Below are 23,603 nucleotides of genomic sequence, written 5' to 3'. Positions count from 1 at the left end.
CATATTTTCTCTTTTCTAGTTTTTGTTTTTCTTCTTTTTCTTCTTATTATTATTCGTTTTTCTCTTCTATTTTTTCTTCTATTTTTTCGTTTTTCTCTTCTATTTTTCGATTTTTCCTTCTTCTTTTCTCTTTCTCATATTTCCCCTACTCCTCCTCCTCCTCCTCCTCCTCCTCCTCTTCGTCCTCCTCCTTCTTCTTCTACTTTTTTGTGCTACTTTTTGAGGTTGGCACTTTTTTGTGGTACTTTTTTGAGGTTGGCACTTTTTTGTGGTACTTTTTGAGGTTGGTACTTTTTTGGTACTTTTTTGTGGTTGGCACTTTTTGTGGTTGACACTTTTTGTGGTTGGCACTTTTTTGTGGCACTTTTTTGTGGTTGGCACTTTTTTGAGGTTGGCACTTTTTTGTGGTTGGCACTTTTTTGTGGTTGGCACTTTTTTGTGGTACTTTTTTGTGGTTGGCACTTTTTTGTGGTTGGCACTTTTTTGTGGTACTTTTTTGTGGTTGGCACTTTTTTGTGGTACTTTTTTGAGGTTGGTACTTTTTTGTAGTTGTTACTTTTTTTGTTCCTACTTTTATTGGTTTACTCCATTTTTTTGCTACTTTTTGGGGTTTGCTAATTTTCTGTATTACTACTTTTTTTGTATTACTTTTCCTGATGTTACTTTATTTGACAGAAGGTACTTTTCTATGCCAAGTTTTGAGGTGCTTTTGGGTGTTTTGGGGTGTTTGATGTGTTTTTTGGGTGTTTTGGGATGTTTAAAGATGTTTTCGTGACGTTTTCGGGGTGTTTTGGAGTGTTTTGGGGTGTTTGAGGGAGTGAGGCATGTTTTGGGGTGTTTTTCGGGTGTCGAGGCCAGTGGAGTATGTTTTGGGGTGTTTTGGGGTGTTTTGGGGTGTTTTGGGGTGTTTTGGGGTGTTTGAGAGCAGTGGGGTATGTTTTAGGATGTTTTTGGTGTGTTTTTGGGGTGTTTTTGGGTGTTTTTGGGTGTTTGAGGGCAGTGGGGTATGTTTTGGGGTGTTTTTGGGGTGTTTGGTGGTGTTTGGGGGGTGTTTGGGGGGCAGTGGTTTTTTTGGGGTGTTCTGGGTGGATATCGACAACAGCAAATCAAGAAACAACTCAAATAAGAAGGAAAAAAAAAAAAAAAACGAAAATCCTCCATACTACTTTCAATCTAGTTTTTTTTTTGCGACTTTTGGTAATGACTTGCGACTTTCTGTAATGATTTGCGACTTTCTGTAATGATTTGCGACTTTTGAGGTCATGACTCCTTACTTTCCCTCCTCTTACCCTCTCTCTCTCTCTCTCCTCTTTACTCGATGCTACTTTCAAATCTACTTTTTTTTTGCGACTTTTGGTAATGACTTGCGACTTTCTGTAATGACTTGCGACTTTTGAGGTCATGACTCTTTACTTTCCCTCCTCTTACCATCTTTATCTCCCACACACACATACTCTTTCCTTTCCCTTCTGTTACTGTACATCCTTCTCATCACGACAAGAGAAAAATGTGAAAAAAACTAAAAGGTAATGACTTCTGCGTCTTCTTCAGGATCCTCAGAGGTGACGAGTCTAGTGTGGCTGCTGGAGGGCGAGGTGGTGGACGCAACGTGGGCCTCAGCGGAGAAGGGCGTCGCTATAAACCAGGTGAGAGGGCGACAGGTGAGGACAGGTGAGGACAGGTGATCTAAGGTGAAAAAAGTGAGGTTAGATTAGGGCAAGTGAAGAAAGATGACAAGGAGTGAGGAAAGGCAAGGAAAAGGTGAGGAAAGGGTGAAAAAGAGTGAGGAAAGATGAGGAAAGGCGAAGACAGGTGAGGAAAGGTAAGATAAGGTGAAAAAGAGTGAAGGAAGGTAAGGAAAGCTATGAAAAGACTTAGGAAAGGTAAAAAAAAATATCAAAAAAGGTAAGAACAGGTAGGAAAGGTGAGGAAAAGTGAGATAAGGTAAGGGAAAGGTCAAAAGAGTTAGGGAAAGTAAGAAAAGCTATGAAAACAAATAGGAAAGGAGAAAAAATATTAAAAAGGTGAAGACAGGTAAAGACAGCTTAGGACAGGTGAGGAAAGGTAAGGAAAGATTAGAAAATATGAACAGAGTAAGGAAAAGGAAAGGAAAAGTATGAAGAAGGAAGAAAAAAGGCGATAAACAAGTGAGAGGATGACAAAGGGTGAGATAAAGAGAAGAAGAAAAGGTAGAAAAAGAAGAGAAAAATTGATTACAGGTGAGAATAGGAAGAAAAGATGTGGAAAGCTAGGAAGAGACGGAAAAAGGAGGAAAGATGAAGAAAAAAAAAGAGAGGAAAAGATGAGAAGATGTAAACAGGTGAGGAAAAGTAGAGAAAAACAAAATGACAGGTAAAAAAAGATAAAAAAAAAGAAAACATGAGAAAGAAGCAAAAAGTAAAAGATAAGTAAAAAAAATTGAAAAAAGAATGAAAAGAGATGAGAAAAACATGAAAAAAGGCAAAAAAGTAATTGACAGGTAAAAAAATGAAAAAAAGAATAAAAGGTAAGAAAAACATGAAAAAAAAAGGTAAAAGGTAATTGACAGGTAAAAAAAAGACGAAAAAAATGAAAAATAATAATAAAAACAACAAAACGCCAAAAAAGTAAAACCAGATACGAAAAAATGGCAAAAAATGAAAAAAAATTGTTTTAATTACTAACTCATCACCGCTAACCATTTCTACAGGTAACTTAATTAATCCACCTTCCCAATGCCCTTCTACAGGTAACGCTAAGTGACCTGAGGGAGGAGCACAGGAACGCCCAGCTCACCTGTCGCCTCACCTCACGAGACCCAGAGAGAGGACACGTGAGGGAGAACATAACAGATGCTTCTACTATGATCACCATGTACTGTGAGTAGAGAGAGAGAGAGAGAGAGAGAGAGAGAGAGAGAGAGAGAGAGAGAGAGAGAGAGAGAGAGAGAGAGAGAGAGAACATAAACTCAAACCATCACAAACTCTCAATCCTTGCCTTCAAACACGTCCTGTCAACACCAGCCACCAGCGCCGCCACAAACTTACCCACTCAATCACAAACACACGAAACAAGAAAGAAAACACACTAATCCTTGGTTCGCTTTCTGTTAACCCCTTCAGTACCAGGACGCGCTTCCATATTCCTTCTGGTGACTATTTGGTGATTTTATACAGCTTCAGAAACTCATGTGGGGGGATTAAAATAGTAAAGATTCTGGCCATTAATCTTCTGACCCCCATAGACCCTTCTCAATGTCAATAAAATGGTTTAATCGTACACATATCTCAAAGTAAAAATGTGTCCCACTACAGAAGGGGTTAAAATAGTGAAGACTGTGGTCATTAATTTTCTGACTTCCATAGACCCTTCCTAATGGCAATAAAATGGTCTAATGGTACACAAATCTCAAATTAATAATATGTCTTAGTACTGAAGGGGTTAATACCAGATGAAAGCCACACATTTCCCATTTTCTATCAGAAATTATTAAAGTTCACCATTAAAATATGAAAGAAAACGATATTCACGGGGGAAGAAAATGGAATAGTTTAGTTGTAAAGGTAAATATGTGAAATAACACGATAACAAAACAGCATTCGCTTCATAAGTCAGGAAAAACTGGATTTCGAAGATTTTTCAATAGTCACCCAATAATTTCTTCGATTCTCTCCAAAAGGACTTGTAACTTGAGTGTGTGTATGAATGCAGAACAACTTTCCACTTCCCCGTTTCCTTTGAAGGCGATCACGAAGGGAAACGGTCAGTCGCCAAGAGAGAAAAAGAAAAAGAGTTTATGCACAGACTCACCCAAAATAAACTGACACAAGGTTCGGGAAATCTCGTGAATCCTTGACAGCATTCTAACTTTTGGCGGGAAGAGAGAGAGAGAGAGAGAGAGAGAGAGAGAGAGAGAGAGAGAGAGAGAGAGAGAGAGAAATTGATAAGAAGAAGAGCAAAAAGTAGGTGGTAGTGGAGTTTGGTGCTGAAGAGAGAGAGAGTCCACAGGTAACTTTTTCTTGATGGGTGTGGGAACTTGTGGCGGTGTTCAGGAGGAGGAGGAGGAGGAGGAGGAGGAGGAGGAGGAGGAGGAGGAGGAGGAGGAGTAACAGCACCCTAAGGATTTGCTAACATAAAGATGTGGGAAACTCGCTTGGAGGAAAGGTGTGAACGTGAACAGGTAAGAAAAAAGAGGAGGAGGAGAGGAGGAGGAGGAGGAGGAGGAGGAGGAGGAGGAGGAGGAGGAGGAGGAGGGGCATTCTTTCCTTTTCATCCATTTCTTTTACCTGCTTTTCTTTATATTTTTCTTTTCTTCATTCCTTCCTTCTTTTCCTCCTTCCTATCTTTTCTATCCTTACTTTTCTCATTCACTCCTGCATTTCCTCATTCTTTCTTTCTATCCTTCCTTCTTTACTTCCTTTCCTTCCTTCATTCCTGCACACCCTCTTTCTCTCCCATTTCCTTCCTTCTTTCTTTATTTCTTTATTCTTTCATTCTATCCTTCCTTCTTTACTTCTTTCCTTCCTTCCTGCACACTTCTTTTTTCCCGCTTTCTTCCTTCCTTTCTTCTCTCCTTCCTTGTAACTCAAAATCGTTCAACACCTTCAACACAGAGCTTCTCAACACCCTCTCTTTGAAACAACACCAAGAAAGCAACAATAGTGAAATCCAGTCCTCCTCCTCCTCCTCCTCCTCCTCCTCCTCCTCCTCCTCCTCCTCCTCTTAGACTGACACGGCTGGACAAAGATTTAGGGAGAATGAATGACGAAGGAAGGAGAAGAGACAGAAGAAGGGGAGAAGAGGGAGAAAGGAAGAAGGGATATACAGAAGGACGAAAGAGGATCATGAAGGAAAATGAAGGAGATAAAAGAGGGAGTTAGTGATAAAGAAGGGAAGAAGGAGAAGAGGAGGAAGAGGGACTTAGCAATGAAGGAAAAGGAGGTAAAAGGAGGAGGAGAGAGAGAGAAGAGAAAAGGTAGCTGTCCTTACTTCCATCTTCCTTCCTTCCTTCCTTCCTTCTTAAAGGTGACAGGTGAAGAGAGCTCTGGGCTTAATTGGAGAGAGAGAGAGAGAGAGAGAGAGAGAGAGAGAGAGAGAGAGAGAGAGAGAGAGAGAGAGAGAGAGAGAGAGAGAGAGAGAGAGAGAGAGAGAGAGAGAGAGAGAGAGAGAGAGAGAGAGAGAAACGTAAGCAGAAATATAAAACCTCCATGAAAATAAAATGAAAATATATAACTCTCAAAATTCACCTTGACAAAAAATAAGCAAATAAATAAAGGAATAGAAATTTCAGGTGAAGCTTTGGACAATTTGGCGAATGAAGGTCACTTGCCAAAAATATTCCTGTGCTTTATTTAGAAGAGGAAAGAACTGGAATGCAAAAGGCCGAGAGCGAGAGAGAGAGCGAGAGAGAGAGAGAGAAAGAGAGAGAGAGAGATTAAAATACTAAAATCTTTGTATCAACGTATAATAATTGAAGGAATACAAACACAAGTGATGCTTTTTCTATTTCAATACTTCTCTTTTGTGTTTCTCTTTGTATTTCATCCCTCGATCAGTTCATTGAAAACTCTGATATTTTCTGAAGGTATGAAACGCGAATATTGGCGCACACACACACACACACACACACACACACACACACACACACACACACACACACACACACAAGTAAGCACGGATGCATGCACACACACAACCACTTCCTAATGGACTACACAACAAACACACACACACACACACACACACACACACACACACACACACACACACACACACACACACACACACATTCACATCTTCTCACATTCTGAATATCTCCTTTTTTTTTGTCATTTCTCTCCTAGACGTGCCGGAAGCCGAATTGGTGGTGGAAGGGGGGCGGAGAAGTGGAGGTGGAGGCAGGGAGGTGGTGGAGGGACGCAGTGTAAGCTTCTCTGTTCCGTGAGAGCTGATCCACCTGCCTACAACATCACCTGGCTCCATAACGTGAGTACTCATTACTTACTCAGTTACAGGTAAGGCTCTCCATATTTCATTTGATTAAATCCAGTTTTTTTCTATTTATGTAATCCTTTAAATACTGGGACACGTCTCATCTTCATATTTGTGTACGATTAGACTATTTTATTGACATTAGGAAGGGTCTATGGAGGTCAGAAGATTAATGGCCACAGTCTTCGCTATTTTAATCCTTTCAGTACTGGGAAACACTTTTATCTTGAGATTTGTGTACGATTAGACTATTTTATTGAGAATAGGAAGGGTGTATGGAGTTCAGAAAATTAATGGTCAGTCTTCACTATTTGAATCCCCCCACATGAGTTTCTGAAGCTGTATAGAATCACCAAATAGTAACCAGAATGAATATGGAAACACGTCATTTTACTGAGGGACGTATGGGAAACTGGCCAACGAAAAACACTGAACCAAACCAAACCTAACCTAACCAAGCCTGTTTTATAGTAACCTAACCTAACCTAACCTAACCTTCGCTTATCTTATCTTATCTTATCTTAACCTGGATTTTGGTTAACTCTCATGTCTTTTAGGGAACTGGCAACACAGTGAGCCTTTTAATCCATATTTTGTTGTCCTTGGCCACCTGTCCCTCCTGCATAAAAGAAAAAAAAATCTTCACGTTCATATCAGTCTTTATACAGACACACTTACACACACACGCACGTACACACACACACACACACACACACACACGCCCGGTAGCTCAGTGGTTAGAGCGCTGGCTTCACAAGCCAGAGGACCGGGGTTCGATTCCCCGGCCGGGTGGAGATATTTGGGTGTGTCTCCTTTGACGTGTAGCCCCTGTTCACCTAGCAGTGAGTAGGTACGGGATGTAAATCGAAGTTGTGACCTTGTCGTCCCGGTGTGTGGTGTGTGCCTGGTCTCAGGCCTATCCGAAGATCGGAAACAATGAGCTCTGAGCTCGTTCCGTAGGGTAACGTCTGGCTGTCTCCTCAGAGACTGCAGCAGATCAAACAGTGAAACACACACACAGACTTTGCAAATTCTAGATAAGTTTTCATCAGTATTCTCAATGTTTACTTGCATCTCTTCTTCTAGCAATTTCAATCCGTGTTCACATTATCCTTTATACAGACACACACACACACATATGCATTTAATACCAAAGCAAATCCTAAGTTAAGTTTTTTCATCAGTTTTCTCAGTGTTTATCTGCGTCTTCACATATGTTACTGTTCATATTAACCTTTACACACACACACACACACACACACACACACACACACACACACACACACACACACACACACACACACACACACACACACACACACACACACACACACATATGCATTTAATACCAAAGCAAATCCTAAGTTAAGTTTTTCATCAGTTTTCTCAGTGTTTACTTTCATCTCTTCCTATAATAATTTCAATCCGTGTTTACCAAGAGTTCACTTATCATGCAGTTCACTTTAGCTTTGCCCTTCCCCATATACGGATTCGCTCTCATTTTTCCCTGATTCAAAGCTTCACCTTCTACTCATTTCAATCTCCACCTCTCTGCATCCACGCTCAGCTTCTCCCTTTTACGCTCGCCGGGAATATTTTACAAGTGTTTTCCTTCCTGGCTTGCTCTCTCGCTGTGAAAGTCGACGGTTTATCATCACGAGCGTCGACTTTCACAGCGGCTCATATTCAGTAGCGTTTTGCTCTCTCGCCACCATTTTCCAAGGCCACAGAGATGATTAGCCAGGTTTTCAAAAGTCCTTATATTGTTAGTAATGTAGAAGGCTTTGTAATCTATCACCAGAGTCGTAAAATCAACGTTAAACATATACAACTTCACCATGACTATTTTCAAGGGCCACAGGAATGACTAGCCGAGTTCTAAAGAGTGTTTCTACGATCAGTAATGTAGAAAGTTTGTTAATCTGTCACTGTAACCTTAGAATCACCCTCAAAAGACCGTGTAACTTAAGCATGATTATTTTTGAAGGCCACCGAGATGATTAGCCTGGTTTTAAAATGTTTCTGCAGTTAATAATGTAGAAAGTTTGTTAATCTATCACTAGAACCTTAAAAACACCCATAAAGAACCGTCTAACTTCATCATAACCAATTTCAAAGAACACAGAGGTGATTAGCCAGCTTCAAGAGTGTTTCTACAAGTAATAACGAAAAAATCTAGTTAATCTGTCACTGGAAACCGTAAAAACACCCTTAAAAGAACGTGTAACTTCAACATAATCATTCACAAAGGACACAAATGATTGGTCGGATTTTCAAGAGTGCTTCTACAGCAAATAACGTAAAAATCTAGCAAATCTGTCACTAGAATCGTAAAAACATCCTTAAAAATAGTATAACTTCAAAGTGATTATTTTTAAAAGACAGAAATTATTAGCCTGATTTTTTTAAGTGTTTCTACAATCAGTAACGCAAAAATAAAAAATGAAAATTCTCGCTAGAACCGTAAAATTACCCTTAAAAAAACGTGTAACTTCACCATAACCATTTTCAAAGGACACAGCCAAATTTTCGAGAGTGCTTTAATCGTCAATAAGGCAAAAATCTAATTAATCTGTCACTAGAATTATAAAAACACCCTTAAGAAACAGTGTAACTTCATAATTAATGTTTTCAAAGGACGCAGATGGTCAGTCGGGCTCTGAAGTGTTTCTACAGTTAATAAGGAGAATAATCTAGCTAATTTGTCACTAGAATCATAAAAAACACCCTTGGAAACCCGTCCAACTTCATCATAATCATTTTCTAAGGGCAAAGAGATAATTAACTAGAGTTTCGAGTGCTTTAACAGTCAATAATGCAAAAATCTAGAAATCTGTCATTAGAATCATAAAAAATACCCTTAAAAAACATAAAAATACCCTTAAAAAACCATATAACTTCACTTCAAAAGACACAGAGATAATTAACTGGAGTTTTAAGAGTCAATAACCCCAAAATCAAGCTAACCTGTCACTAGAATCATAAAAACAGCCTTGGAAACCCGTAAAACTTCAACTAGAGTCTTCTGAGTTTAGTGTATGCGCGGCGCAGGGGAGCATCACAACAAGGTCCTTGATACGAAACAAACTCGCGCCGCCTAGATCATCTCCCGCTCGCTGTCTGGTGGGCGGAGTTCACACGCGCCATTTCCCGCCCCTCCCGAGCTGCGTAAGGCGGAGACAATCATCGTAAGTAACGCCAGCAAGCCTTACATACACGCCATGCCTACACTTCCCTTGCTCCATTTTATGTTCTTGATCTTGATCTTGACTCACGTAACGACCGACGGTGAGCGGGAGTGTTTGCATTATGGGAGTTTTATTTTTATGGGTGTATGGGTGTTTATAGGTTTACATACATACATACATACATACATATACAATGAATAGACGTATATGATTTGGGTTTATCAGGTAATCTTCGACATTTTTGACGTACACACACACACACACACACACACACACACACACACACACACACACACACACACACACACACACACACACACACACACACACACACACACACAGCATCACCATCTATATAACAAAGACAAGGCAAAATACACACACACACACACACACACACACACACACACACACACACACACACACACACACACACACACACACACACACACACACACACACAGCATCACCATCTATATAACAAAAGACAAGGCAAAATACACACACACACACACACACACACACACACACACACACACACACACACACACACACACACACACACACCAGTTCAACAAGGTATAAAATGCACACTCTCTCTCTCTCTCTCTCTCTCTCTCTCTCTCTCTCTCTCTCTCTCTCTCTCTCTCTCTCTCTCTGCAGACAACACACCCTGATTACTTTCCTCAGAACAAAAGTAACTCACCTCTAGGTAATTATCCAGCTTACCTGTATAATGAGATGGCTTACCTGGCCCCTCCCGCCCCCTCTCGACCCCCTTCCCCTCCCCTCCACCGTCCCTCCCCACCCCTCCACCCTAGGTACACTCTGCTATTACTACTGCTATTATTCATGTTCTTTTCATCTTTTTCTAGCTTCTCTCTCTCTCTCTCTCTCTCTCTCTCTCTCTCTCTCTCTCTCTCTCTCTCTCTCTCTCTCTCTCTCTCTCTCTTTTTCTATCTGTTCCTTTTTTTTATTTCCTTTTCCCTTTTATGCCTATCTTTCATCTTTCTCCCCCTCTTCCTTCTTCCTTCGTTTGGGTCTTAGTTTCCTTCTCTATCTCTTTCATTTTCCCCCTTTCATCCTCTCTCTCTCTTCATTTCCTCTTTCATGTCACGTTTCTCCTCTCTTCTTCTTCTCCATTTCTTTATTTCGTCCCCTCTCCTTCACTCTTCCTTCTCTCTATTTCCTTCTTTCACCTTCTGGTTCCTCCCTCTTCTCTTTCTCTTTCCTTTATCTCTTCTTTTCTTTCTCTTTTTTTTGTGTGTATCGTGTTTGCTTCTTCCATTTTTCTCCTTCCTTTCCTTTTTTTGTACCATTATTATTTTTTCTTTCTTCTTGTATTTTTATTTATCTTTTCCTCTTCCTTTTTTATTCCTTCTCTTTCTTCTCTATATTTCGTTGTTTTTTTCTTTTCTTTCTTCATTTTCCTAATTTCCTTTTCCTCCTCTCTCTCTCTCTCTCTCTCTCTCTCTCTCTCTCTCTCTCTCTCTCTCTCTCTCTCTCTCTCTCTCTCTCTCTCTCTCTCTCTCTCTCTCTCTCTCTCTCTCTCTCTCTCTCTTCCTTTTCCTCCTTCCCTTTTCATTCGTGTTTTCTCTTTTCTCTTCCTCTCTTCTTCCTTATCCTTCTTCCCTTTTCCTTCGTGTTTCCTCTTTCTTCCTCTTTCTCTCCCTCTCTTCCTCTCTTCTTCCTTCTCCTTCTTCTCTTTTCCTTCCTATGAAACGTATCCTGTCTCTTCCTCCTCCTTCCCTGTTCCTCCTTCCTTCATCCTTCACCACTGCAAGAAATTAACACACACACACACACACACACACACACACACACACACACACACACACACACACACACACACACACACACGAGGCTTCCCCTTAAACCAGAAACCTTAACGGAAGCCTCGTGTTGCCTTGGCTGCCCCGACAAACTAGTTAGGGCAGTTAGGAACACCACTACCACCACCACCACCACCACCACCACCACCACCACCACCACCACCACCATCACTGCACTTCTCCGAGTTGATTTGGCGAGTAATTAAGGAAGTTGGATCCCTCATTCCTGCAGCGAGAGGGTTCGACTTCTGCCCAAAAGGATTCTAGGATTTTCTAAGGAGATTTGAATCCTTTGTTTACAGAAGGATGGAAGGATGGTAGGATATGTTTTTTTTTTTTATTCATTCATTTTATTTTATTTTCTCACTTTTCACTTTTTATTGTCCATTTTTCTTTCTCCCGTCATTTTATTTACTGATGGGATATATAGGAGAGAGAGAGAGAGAGAGAGAGAGAGAGAGAGAGAGAGAGAGAGAGAGAGAGAGAGAGAGAGAGAGAGAGAGAGAGAGAGAGAGAGAGAGAAATTTGTAACATCTAAATTACAAGAATAACAACGATGCTTTACTACAAAAAATACGTAAATGAAAAATTGTAAAGAAAATCATGAGGAAGGGATGTTTGACTGAAAGGGTTAAGGTTACATTGAATTAAACTTTCTTTCCCAAAATTAAGAGGCAAAATATGTCATCTATCAAACCTGTAAGGAACTGGCAAATAAGTGGGACTCTTTTTTCGTTTCTAACCTCGGACAGTTTTTCTCTCTCATTTTTTTTATACCATGTGGGCTTTTCACGGGAATTTCTGGGCTAAAGGGGATAATTTTTTGTGGTACCTCCTATCTCAAAGCCCACGCGCTAGGAAACCCTTGCTCCGAGTGAGGAAGCCCAACCTACACTCGGACCGTGGACAGGATTCGAACCCGTGCGCTTGAAGACCCCTCAGACCACAAAGCACGCATGGTTCCACTATATTAAAAAACTCAATTCATTTTCTTCCTTTTATTACAGACACACATTTCTTTCTGGCATTTTCTTCTTTTCCTCCCTCATCAAAAGACAAACTATGAATCAATCTCCTTTTTTCCTCACCCAGCTAAGATTAAGAATGGAAGCGCGTATTAATCTCATCCTGCTCTTTTCCTTCTTTCCAGGATTGATAGCTGACATTTGCATCCTTCTCCTCTTCTCTTCGGCTTAGTCTTAATGAAAACATATATTGATTTATTTCCTTTCCTCCAACGCTTCAGAGAGAGAGTCGTGTGTTACCCTTTCCTTCCTCACAATTAACCCTTTCAATACTGGGACATATTTTTACCTTGAGTTTTGTGTGTGATTAGATGATTTTATTGACATTAGGAAGGGTCTATGGAGGTCAGAAGATTAATGGCTGGAGTTTTCACTATCTTAATCCCCACATAAGTTTCTGAAGCTGTATGCAATCACCAAATAGTAAGCAGAATAAATATGAAAACATGTCCTGGTACTCAAAGGGTTTAAGAGAAAAATATGTAACCTTCTCTTTTATTCCCCAAAAGATCGAGAGAGAAAAAAACTTGTATTATTATTTTCTTCCATCTCAAGACACACAGGTTACGTGAGGTTAGGTTTGGTGAGGTGAGGTTTGGTTTGGTGAGGTTAGGTTAGGTTAGGTTAGGTTAGGTGAGGTTTGGTGAGGTTAGGTTTGGTGAGGTTAGGTTTGGTAACGTGAGGTTAGGTTTGGTGAGGTGAGGTTTGGTTTGGTGAGGTTTGGTTTGGTGAGGTGAGGTTTGGTTTGGTAAGGTTAGGTTAGGTTAGGTTAGGTGAGGTGAGGTTTGATTTGATGAGGTTAGGTTTGGCTGAGATTAAGTTAGGTTAGGTTAGGTTAGGTTAGGTCAGGTTAGGTTAGGTTAGGTTAAGGTTAAGGTTAAGGTTAGGTTAAGTTTGGTTAGGTTACATTAAGTTAGGTTAGGTTAAGTTTGGTTAGATCACATTAAGTTAGATACATATTTTCTCTTTTCTTGTCCAAGAACTTGCAAACAAAATTACTCCGTTCTTCATTTCTCCCACCAGAGTTAAAGCCAATTATGTATCGCCATGTTTTCTTCACCAAGGAATAAAAAGAAAAACGTGAATTATTTTTTTTCACTTCGCCAACAGGAAAAGACAAAAATTTACGCATCTTTCTATTTTCTTGGTGGAATAAGGGAGGAAAGACAAAGCTTCATTTCTCTCCCAGAATTAAGACAAGATATGTATCACCATTCTCTTTCTCTTCCCTAAGGAGTAAGAAACAAAACGTGCATTATCCTCCTTATTTTCTCCCAAGACCACGAGAAGTATATTTCTTTTGTTCCCTTTTCTTTCCTGTTACTTCTCTACTTTCTTCCTCTTTTCTCTTTATTTCATCCCCTCTTTCATCCTTCCTTTTCTCTTTATTTTCTTTCATCTTCAAGTTCATTCCTTCCTTTCTTTATTTCTTTCTTTCCTTTCTCTATTTCTTTTCTTCCTTTCTCTCTATTTTTCCTCCTGCTTTCCTTTTTGCTTCCTTTCTTTGTTTTCCTTTCCTTTTTTTCATATACAGTTGTCTACGTAGGTCATTCTAACTGTGACGCTTTGATTTCTTGTACATCCGACTCATATTCCAACTATTCTTTTTTTGTGTGTGTGTGTGTGTGTGTGTGTCTGACTTCAACTTTACTTTCTCTATCATCCAGCTCTTCTCTCCCCCAGGGGCGTGTGATGGTGGTCGGGGGGCGGCGGTGGCGGAGAGACAACGCTTCCCTGGTGGTGACGCCGGTACGCAGAGAGGACGCGGGTTTGTACACCTGTCTTGCGTCCAACATTGAAGGGGATGGTCACTCCAACGCCGTGCAGCTCAGAGTGGCACGTGAGTCATCCTAAGTCACTCTAAGTCACTAAGTCACTCGCACGCAGACTGGCATTCTAAGTAGGTCTCTTTTTAACTCTTTCTGTTGTCCATAGTGAGTTTTCCCCTTATACATACAGAAACTCACTCCTAAGGTCCATTTTCTGAAACATTTCCTTACCTCACTTTCACTATTTCCAAAGGCTCTAGTTGATGTGACAAGGGTTTTTAAAGATGTTTCTGTACTTTTAGTGACATGTTTACAAGTTTCCTGCATTATCAACAGGATTAATACTCTTTAGAACTCGGCTAATCAACTCTATAGTCTATTTCCAAAGGCTCTAAATGAAGTGACAAGGGTTTTTAAAGATGTTTTTGTATTTCTAGTGATATATTTACAAGTTTCCTGCATTATCAACAGGATAAATACTCTTCAAAACTCTGGTAATTGTCTCTGTAGTCTTTGAAAGTGGTCGCAGTGAAAGAGGGAAGCGTTCTGTCACAATAAGTTATTCTAAAGTCACTAAGTCACTCGAACTCACACTCAAGTTACTCTAAAGTCACTCAAGTCATTCCAAGTTGGTCACAAGTTACTCTAAATTGTTCCCAAGTTACTAGATTACTTTAAGCTATCCCCAAATCCCCCTTAAAGTTATTCAAGTTTATTCAAGTTACTCTCAATTCATTCAAGTACTCTCTCTCTCTCTCTCTCTCTCTCTCTCTCTCTCTCTCTCTCTCTCTCTCTCTCTCTCTCTCTCTCTCTCTCTCTCTCTCTCTCTCTCTCGCTGTGTATCCTGTAAGTAATTAGATCTTTTCCCGCCGCCCCGTTAATGAGGCCATCACTCACTACCAATTACTATCACGCCGGAACACACCTGCCGCTTTCAATAAATCTCGCCTCATGTTATTGGTGTCGAGACTCGCGCTTCATCCGTGTCCCTAACGCCATTTGTCCCCAATTCACACTTGTCTACTTCTTATCCTTGTTACTGCCACCATTTGTGCGCCATTTACACTTCTAATGTTCTTATCCATGCTACTGTCACCATTTTTGCACTGCTAACATTTGCCTGGTTCTTTTTTACATTGCTCTCATTATTTTTTTCTTTTATCCATGTTGCTGCCACCATATGTGCGCAACTCATTCTTACTTTGTTCTTATCCACGCTACTGTCACCATTTTTGCACTATTGATATTTGTCTGGCTCTTATTCACTTTGATCTTACTATTTTTTTTTTTTTTTCTTACACACTTAGATACTCTGTTCTTACCCTCGTTGCTGTCATTATATGTGCGTAGTTCATTCTTACTTAATTCTTATCCACTCTAATGTTATCATTTTTGCACTATTAATATTTGTCTTTTCATATTGATCTTACTATTTTTTCTTACACAATTAGGTGCTCTGTTCTTATCCACTTTGCTGTCACCATTTGTGCGCCATTTACTCTGTTCACCATACTACTGTTGTCACTTTTGCACTATTAATATTTGTCTGGTTCTTTCTTCACGCTGTTCTTACTTATTTTACACACTTTCTCTGTTCTGATTTACGTTCCTGTCACAATTTTTTTTTTATTTATACCATGTGGGCTTTTCACGGGAATTTATGGGCTAAAGGGGTTACTATTTGTGGTACCTCCTATTTCAAAGCCCACCCGCTAGGAAACCGTTGCCCTGAGTGAGGAAACCCAACCTACACTCGGACCGTGGACAGGATTCGAACCCGTGCGTTTGGAGACCCCGTGGACCCCAAAGCACGCATGGTTCCACTATTTTGTGCATTATTTACACTTACTTTGTTCTTTTCCACGCCACTGTGCACTGCCAATATATCTCTGGTTCTTTTTTAGGTTATTCTCATTTCTTCTTATCTTACTTAATCATTCTGTTCTTATCCACATCATCATTTGTGTTCTTATCCACGCCACTGCCATCATTTGTGCGCTATTAATATTTTCCTGCTTTTTTTAAGGTTGTTCTTACTTTATTTTTTTTTACATATTTACTCCTCTTATCCGTGTTGCTGTCACCATTTGTTCATTTTTAGTGTTCTACTTAAACCTTCTATGGGTGTATTTTTCGTCCTGCTTTTTGTCTTATTTTTGTCATGAAATTATTGGCGATAAGTGAGTTTCCATTTTCTTCGTCTATTTTTTTCATGTTATGCTAGTTTTCTTCCACTCTCAGATATTTTTCCATCTTTTGGTCTTCTTTTTTCTTTTTCCCATCTCTTATTTGATGTGAGAACGAGTCAATGGATTTTCCTCCTCCTCCTCCTCCTCCTCCTCCTCCTCCTCTCCTCCTCTTCCTCCTCCTCCTCGCCCGCGTCTTCGTCCTCCTCGTCCTCCTCGTCCTCCCTGTCCTCAGTCTCCTCAAAATACTTTATATATTCAACTTTCTTTGTTTTCCTCCTCCTGTTTCTCTTTAGTGAATAATTTGTTTATTTTATTATAACACAAACACATTTAATATACTCCTTTCTCATATCTCTCTCTCTCTCTCTCTCTCTCTCTCTCTCTCTCTCTCTCTCTCTCTCTCTCTCTCTCTCTCTCTCTCTCTCTCTCTCTCTCTCTCTCTCTCTCTCTCTCTCTCTCTCTCTCTCTCTCTCTCTTCCCGTCGCTGAAATTAACTCACTCCCTCCTTTTCTAATTTTGTTTTCTCATCTCTTCATCTTGCCATTAATCTTCCTCGCCATTATCAAAAGACTGATTCCCTCACCCACATTTTCCCTTTGACACTCCCTCAACTAACACTTCCTTAGCGCATCATCTTGCACCAACACCCTCCATCATTATTTTTGTCCTTGGAATCTTATATATCCAAACTGAACGGGGAAAAATAAGGTTATCTGTGTTTTTCTGTCTTTTTTAATGATTCTATCTCAGCTGCTTCTAATCTTTATTAAATTGATGTTTTCCTTTTTTTTTTTTGTCAATATAACCTTAGATTTCGAAGGTAATGGGGAGAATTATGGGTGAAAATGGGTGATTGTTTTCCGTTCTGTTTTTTTAATGATTCTTTCTGTCTCAGCCGTTTCTAATCTTCCTTTATTAAATTGATGTTTATTTTCCTTTTTTTTTCCTTCTTTTTGTCACCAGAACCTTAGATTTTGAAGGTAATGGGAGAATTATGGGTGTAAATGCGTGACTCTTTTTTATTTCCTTTCTTATAATGTCCTCTCTCTCTCTCTCTCTCTCTCTCTCTCTCTCTCTCTCTCTCTCTCTCTCTCTCTCTCTCTCTCTCTCTCTCTCTCTCTCTCTCTCTCTCTCTCTCTCTAACTTTTTCCTATCTCTCTTTATTAAATCGACGTCACTTCCCTGCCCTAATCTTCCTTTTCTTCCTTAGAACCTCACTTTTTTTTTACTATTAAGGGAAAAAAATCACTTGTGTATCTTTCTTATAATGCTTTTCTATACCTAATTTCCTTCCATTCTTTCCTTATTAGATTGAGATCATTTCATATTTCCTTTCTTTACTAAAACCTCAATTTTTTTTAACTATTAAGGGAAAAAATCTCGTGTATCTTTCCTTGTAATGCTTCTCTCTATCTAATTCCATCCCATTCTTTTCTTATTAAATTGAGATCACCATTCCACATTTCTTTTCTTTACTAAAACATCACATTTTTTTAATTATAGGAGGAAAAAACTTCTTTCCATACAATATTTCTTTCTCTCTATTTCACTCGTAATCTTCCCAATATTAGCTCAAAGTCACCATTCCACATGTATTTCGTCACTAAAACCTCACAATTTTGAAACTAATGAAAGGAAAAATATCACCAGTGTTCTTGTTTTCTTTCTATGCCTCTTTATTTCCCTCCCTCCTTCCCTCCATCCCTTTCCTTATTAGTCACCATTCCACATATATTTCGTCACTAAAACCTCACATTTTGAAACTAATAGAGGAAAAATGATGACATGTGTTTTCCTTTCTTTTACTATGCCTATTTACCTCCCTCCTCCCTCCCTCCCTCTCTCCTTCCGCCCACTCTCTCATTAGTCACCATTCCATATCTCTTTTCGTCACTGGAACCAAACATTTTTAAGGTATTGAAGGGAAAAATAAGCTTGTTTCTTCTTTACATTTCTCTTTCTCTCTACTTTCTTCGTACTCTTTCTCACATTAGATCAGTCACCATTCCATATTTCTTTTCGTCACTGGAACCAAAATTTTTAAACTAATGCATGAAAAATAAGCTTGTTTCTTTCCTTACATTGTTTCTCTTTCTTTCTACTTCCTTCGTACTCTTTCTCACATTAGATCAAAGTCACCATTCTATATTTCTTTTCGTCACTGGAACCAAAATTTTTAAACTAATGCATGAAAAATAAGCCTGTTTCTTTCCTTACATTGTTTCTCTTTCTTTCCACTTCCTTCGTACTCTTTCTCACATTAGATCAAAGTCACCATTCTATATTTCTTTTCGTCACTGGAACCTCACATTTTGAAACTAAGGAAGGGAAAGAATAGCTTGTTTCTTTTTCCTGCATTGCTTCTGTTTCCTCTACTTCCTCTGATTTCTTCGTAACCTTTCCAATACTAAATTAAAGTCACTATTCCATATTTCCTTTCGTCACAGGAAACTCACATTTTCAAACTATTGAAGGGAAAGAATCGCTTGTTTCTTTCCCTACATTGTTTCTCTTTCCTCTACTTCCTCTAATTTCTTTGTAACCTTTCCGATATTAAATCAAATTGATGTTTGTTGGGGAGATTTGCCTTTTTTTTCAACAGCTCTTCTTATTTTGCTTTTGTTTGTCTTCTTTGCCTCTTAATTTTCGAGATTTTTTCTTCTTAATTTTCCAGTTTTATTAGTTTTCCAGTTCTTTTCTTAATTTTCCAGTTTTCTTAATTCACTTCATCTAATTCCTTAACATTTCCAACATTAAATCAATCACCATTCCAAATATCCTTTCGTCACTAAAACATTTTGAAACTCATGAAAGGCAAAAATATCACCAGTGTTTTTCTTTCCCTAGCTATGCCTCTTTACCTCCCTCCCCCTTCCCTCCACCCCTTCCTTATTAGATCGAGGTCACCTGCTTGCTGTGATTAACGAGATGGCCGACTGTTACCATTTACTACCTACATTATTAGCTGCAGGTGTCGCCAGGTGATATATGTGATTGAGATGTTTTTTGATGAGTAAAGCGTCAAGAGTTGGAAGGTTGGAAATACAGAGAGAGAGAGAGAGAGAGAGAGAGAGAGAGAGAGAGATTAATACTAGTTTCTATTTCTTCTTTTTTCTTTTGTTTTGTTTTTGTTTTCAGTGTTCAGTTGTTAAGCTTACTTTCATTTGCTTTTTTATTCTTTCTGGGTTTATTTATTCTTTTTCTTCACTCTTCACTCCATTTTTTTTTTTTTTTTTGTACAACACTTCAGAATCTACATCATTTATCTTTTTCTTTATACATCTGTTCGTTTCATTTCTCATTCCTTCACTATTCAAACTATATTTTTTGTGCAACATTTTAGAATCTACTTAATTCCATATTTCTTCATAGATTTAATCATAATTCTCTTTCTTTATCGCTCAATGTATATTTTCCTCACAACATTCTAGAAAATACCTGAATTAAGCTTCTATACACCTGCTTACTTTCATTCTTTTCCTCGCTATTCAAACTCCACTTCATTCATATCAATCTCTTTCTTTATCTTTCAATCTACATTTTTCTTTACACCACCCAAGAATATACGTGAATTTATCTTCTATACATCTTCCCATTTTAACCCCTTCAATACTGGGACACACTTTTACCTTGAGATTTGTGCACGATAAGACCATTTTATTGACATTATGAAGGGTCTATGGAGGTCAGAAGATTAATGGTAACAGTTTTCATTATTTCAATCCCCACATGAGACTCTGAAGCTGTATAAAATCACCAAATAGTAAGCAGAATGAATATGGAAACGCGTCATGGTACTGAAGGGGTTAATTCTTTTCCCTGGTATTCAAAGTCACTTCATATATATCAATCATTGTTCATCATTCAATCTACATTTTCTTTACATTCAAGAATATACGTAAATTATTCTTCTATACACCTGGTTAGTTTAATTCTCTTCCTCGCTATTCAAACTCTACTTCATTCATATCAATCCTCTTTCCTAATTCAGTCTACATTTTCTTTGCATTCTAGAATATACGTGAATTAATCTTCTATACACCTGGTCGCTTTAATTGCCTCTCTACTCAACCTCCTCTTCCCACCCAACACATCAAATTTACATTCCCTCACACGCACCGTTACACATTCACACTTCCATCCTTTATCTCGCCTTGGCAGAAGCGAAACTTTACCTCCTTTATCCTTACACGAAGCCAATCACTCAAACCTTCCCTTTGTCTCCACTTACAACAATAACCTTCACTATTTTCTTAACTTCCGCAGTACAACTTTCTTAACTCCACCCTCTCCACACTCTCTGTTGCCTCGGAGCCTTTCAATTTGTCCCTCCTTGTCTCTCCTGGCCTGTCCTTGTCTCCGTTAGTCCACACAGTCCCTTTCCTCTCGTCTCGGTCTTAGTTCCGTTCAGGGTTTGGTGGGCGAAGTGGCTGAGTGGTGATAATTAATGACAATCTGATAAAGAACTGGCAAGGAGACGGTTGTGATAGATTGTGTGTGTGTGTAAGAGAGAGAGAGAGAGAGAGAGAGAGAGAGAGAGAGAGAGAAAGGTAAAGGTAGAAGAAAGCAAATCTGACTGTAGAACTTTACAAAATTATAAAAAAGTTAAAAAACCAATCGAATGAAAAAAAAACAGTACACTGAATCAATAAGAATCATTATGTGTCTGTATGTATGAGTGTATATGAGTGTGTATGTCTGTATGTCTATCTAACACAAGCTTCTCCTCACAGACACACCATACTGCTCAGGACGCCCCCACAAACACCTGGTCGTCTCGTCACAGGACAACGTCACCCTTACTTGTGAAGTAGAGGCGGTACCTGATGACCTTGACTTCACCTGGAGGCTTGTCCCGCCCCCAGCCACGCCCCCGAACCTCAAGGGAACCGTAGGGGGCGAGAACCGGGGTGGAAATCTCATAACAAGAGGAGGTACACAATTTGGGCCACCTCCTCTGCCCTCCCTCATGGACCTCCCACCAGATTACGCCCCAGGATACCCCCCAGACCCCGAGCCATGGGTAACCCCCGCTCAAAACCCATGGGAAATCCCCCTAGGGAATTCTATGGAGGATTTAGGACCGCCAGGGGACAGAATGGGTCGCCTTCTTCGCCATCGAGTCGACCCTTCTTCTCCAACCAGGTCCAGTGTTACTCTTGTTCCCAAAAGCCCAGTTCAAGTGTTGTGCTTTGCCAAGAACCGAGTAGGACGAACCAGAGTGCCCTGTACGTACACCCTCTCCGTGGTGGGTGAGTATTGTGCTTAGCTGATGGTTCTTTTAGTGGTTCTATTCTATTCAGTGGTTTTATTAGTGGTTCTATATTCTTGTGGTGTTCTGTGGTTCTGTTCACTTTTAAGGGGTTGTTTTTTAGTGTTTACTTGCCCGTTGTGTTGTTGGTTCTGTTTATTTCAGTGGTTCTATTTGTGGTTATTGATAGTCTCTGTGGCTCTGTTCAGTATGTCTTTCTGGTTCTCTTCAGTGTTTATATGCCGGTTCTGTTGTTGGTTCTATTCTGTTCAGTGGTTCTGGTAGTCATGTGGTTCTGTTCAGTCCTTCTTCGTCATTATCAAAAGAGTGATCCCAGTTTTCCTTTTTCCTTTCATTATTAACGTCTATCCTTCCTTCCTTATCTATTCTTTCCTTCTTCTCTTCCTTCATTCCCTTCTTTCTTTTAATTCTCTCACTTTCCCCATATCTCCTTCAATTACTCCTATTCTCCATCTTTGTCTAGCTCTCCCTTTGTTTATCTCTTCCTTTTTTCCTTCCTTTCTCCCCAGCTTCTCATCCTAGCCACGTATCACTTCCTTTCTTTCTTTTTCCTCCCTCAATTTCCCCATATCTCCTTCAATTACTCCTATTCTCCATCTTTGTCTAGCTCTCCCTTCGTCTATCTCTTCCTTTTTTTTCCTTCCTTTCTCCCCAGCTTCTCATCCCAGCCACGTGTCACTTCCCCGGCCACACACTGCAGCTGGTCCTGGCGTGTGTCTCCTGAGTGCGTCTGTGAAACATTCCCCACTGTCTGCCTGTCCTGTCTCTCTTATTGGTTGTTCCCTCAGTAGACTTGGGTATTGACGTTGTTGAGCATTGAGCGTTGTTGAGGGTAAATGTTGCGTTAAAAGATACAGTTTGGGGAATTCATGCAGGTTTGGGTAGATGTAATTGGATGAGGGAAGGTTGGGTTGGGTTAGGTTAGGTTAGGTTAGGTTAGGTTAGGTTAGGTTAGGTTAACATTAGTATACCTTCCTCCTTTCTGACAATTTACCGGTGCCGATTGGAAAGGTGACTCTGTTTTATACGATATTTTCAGTCACTTCCGTCGGTCACTAATTCCTCTGTAACAGAACGAAACAGAAATACATAATTGATTTTCTTTTAGAATATCAAAAGACATTCCCTCTCTTAATATTTCCAACGTCTTGAGTCACCTCTGTCAGTCAGTCAGTCTTCCATAAACGAAACACAATGCAACATCTCACAAACCAATAAAAGCTCTGGCAGGAAAAACTTAATCGATTTTCTGTTTAAATATCAAAGGCACTTCCTTTATCTAATACTTCTAACGTCTTCATTCACCTCCGTCAGTCAGTCAGTTAGTCCTCTATAAACGAAACAAAAGGCAACATCTCTCAAACCAATAAAATTTATGCAGAAACACACAGTCAATATGGACAGGAATACTTTTTAAATAATATTCTTTTTAATTATCAAAGACGCGAAGCCATTTCTTTTCCTAATATTTTCAGTCTTGAGTCACCTCCATCAGTCACTCAGTCCTCTATAAACGAAACACAACGCAACATAACAGAAACCAATAAAAGTTTAGGCAGAAACACATAGTCAATTTCCAGGACGGTCAAAACAAGACAGCAACACTTGAGGCGATCGTGAGTGAGAGGCTCAGTTAGAGACAGTGACGCGTGTGTGGCCTCGGGCGGTGCCTTGCTACCCTGCCACACTCCATGTCACTGAGTTAAAGGTGGTGCTGTGTGGTAGTGTTCCTGGTAGCCTTGTAGGAGAAATAGTGCTGGTGGAAAATAATGAGATGTTTCTATTTTGTCAGTGTCAGTAGAGTGTCATTTCCAGTGCCTCCGTAAAAGTGGAAGGTTTAGTTGTTGATGGCAATGTTATACTGACAATCTCAATGTTAAAGGTGAAAAGAGCAACGCAGAAATTACAGTGCCAATGTCTCTATATAACTCATAACCAGGTGCCAATATAGAGTGCCAATATGTAATGCCAATCTTCATTACCTCTATAAACTTGATTATCGAAAGTTGTCAATGGAGAATGTCATTACAAAGGTACCAAAGCAAACTTCCTAATCAGGGAGTGCCAATATACAGTGCCAATCTTAAATACCTCTTTGAAACTTGATATGCAGTGCCAATCTTCAGTACCTCTGTAAACTTGAAAACTCGCATGTATCAATGAAGAATGCCATTACAAAGGTGCCAAATAAGAAAACCATAATCCAGGAGTACCAATATAGTGCCAATCTTAAATACCTCACTGAAACTTGACAATCTAGCGATACCAATGAAAAAGAACACAAAATCAAACTCTATAAATCTCACAAGAGGAGTAACTAGTGCCAATAGAGTGCCAAGCAAGACCCTACATAACCTT

At 39.6% G+C, this 23,603-nt stretch overlaps 1 protein-coding gene across 1 annotated transcript in view; it reads left to right on the top strand.

The window, feature by feature from the left end:
* The window catches only part of LOC123512753, a 156,583-nt gene that overhangs the window by 112,240 nt on the left and 20,740 nt on the right, over nucleotides 1-23,603 (top strand). Inside the window, 6 exon segments of the mRNA XM_045269331.1 lie at nucleotides 1,552-1,646; nucleotides 2,729-2,858; nucleotides 5,823-5,909; nucleotides 5,912-5,964; nucleotides 13,699-13,855; nucleotides 20,707-21,225. Coding sequence (XP_045125266.1) covers nucleotides 1,552-1,646; nucleotides 2,729-2,858; nucleotides 5,823-5,909; nucleotides 5,912-5,964; nucleotides 13,699-13,855; nucleotides 20,707-21,225 — 1,041 coding nt within the window.

This window comes from Portunus trituberculatus, chromosome 4 (assembly GCF_017591435.1).
Source record: "Portunus trituberculatus isolate SZX2019 chromosome 4, ASM1759143v1, whole genome shotgun sequence".
NCBI lineage: Eukaryota > Metazoa > Arthropoda > Malacostraca > Decapoda > Portunidae > Portunus > Portunus trituberculatus.
This window is presented reverse-complemented; position numbering and strand designations above follow the sequence as displayed.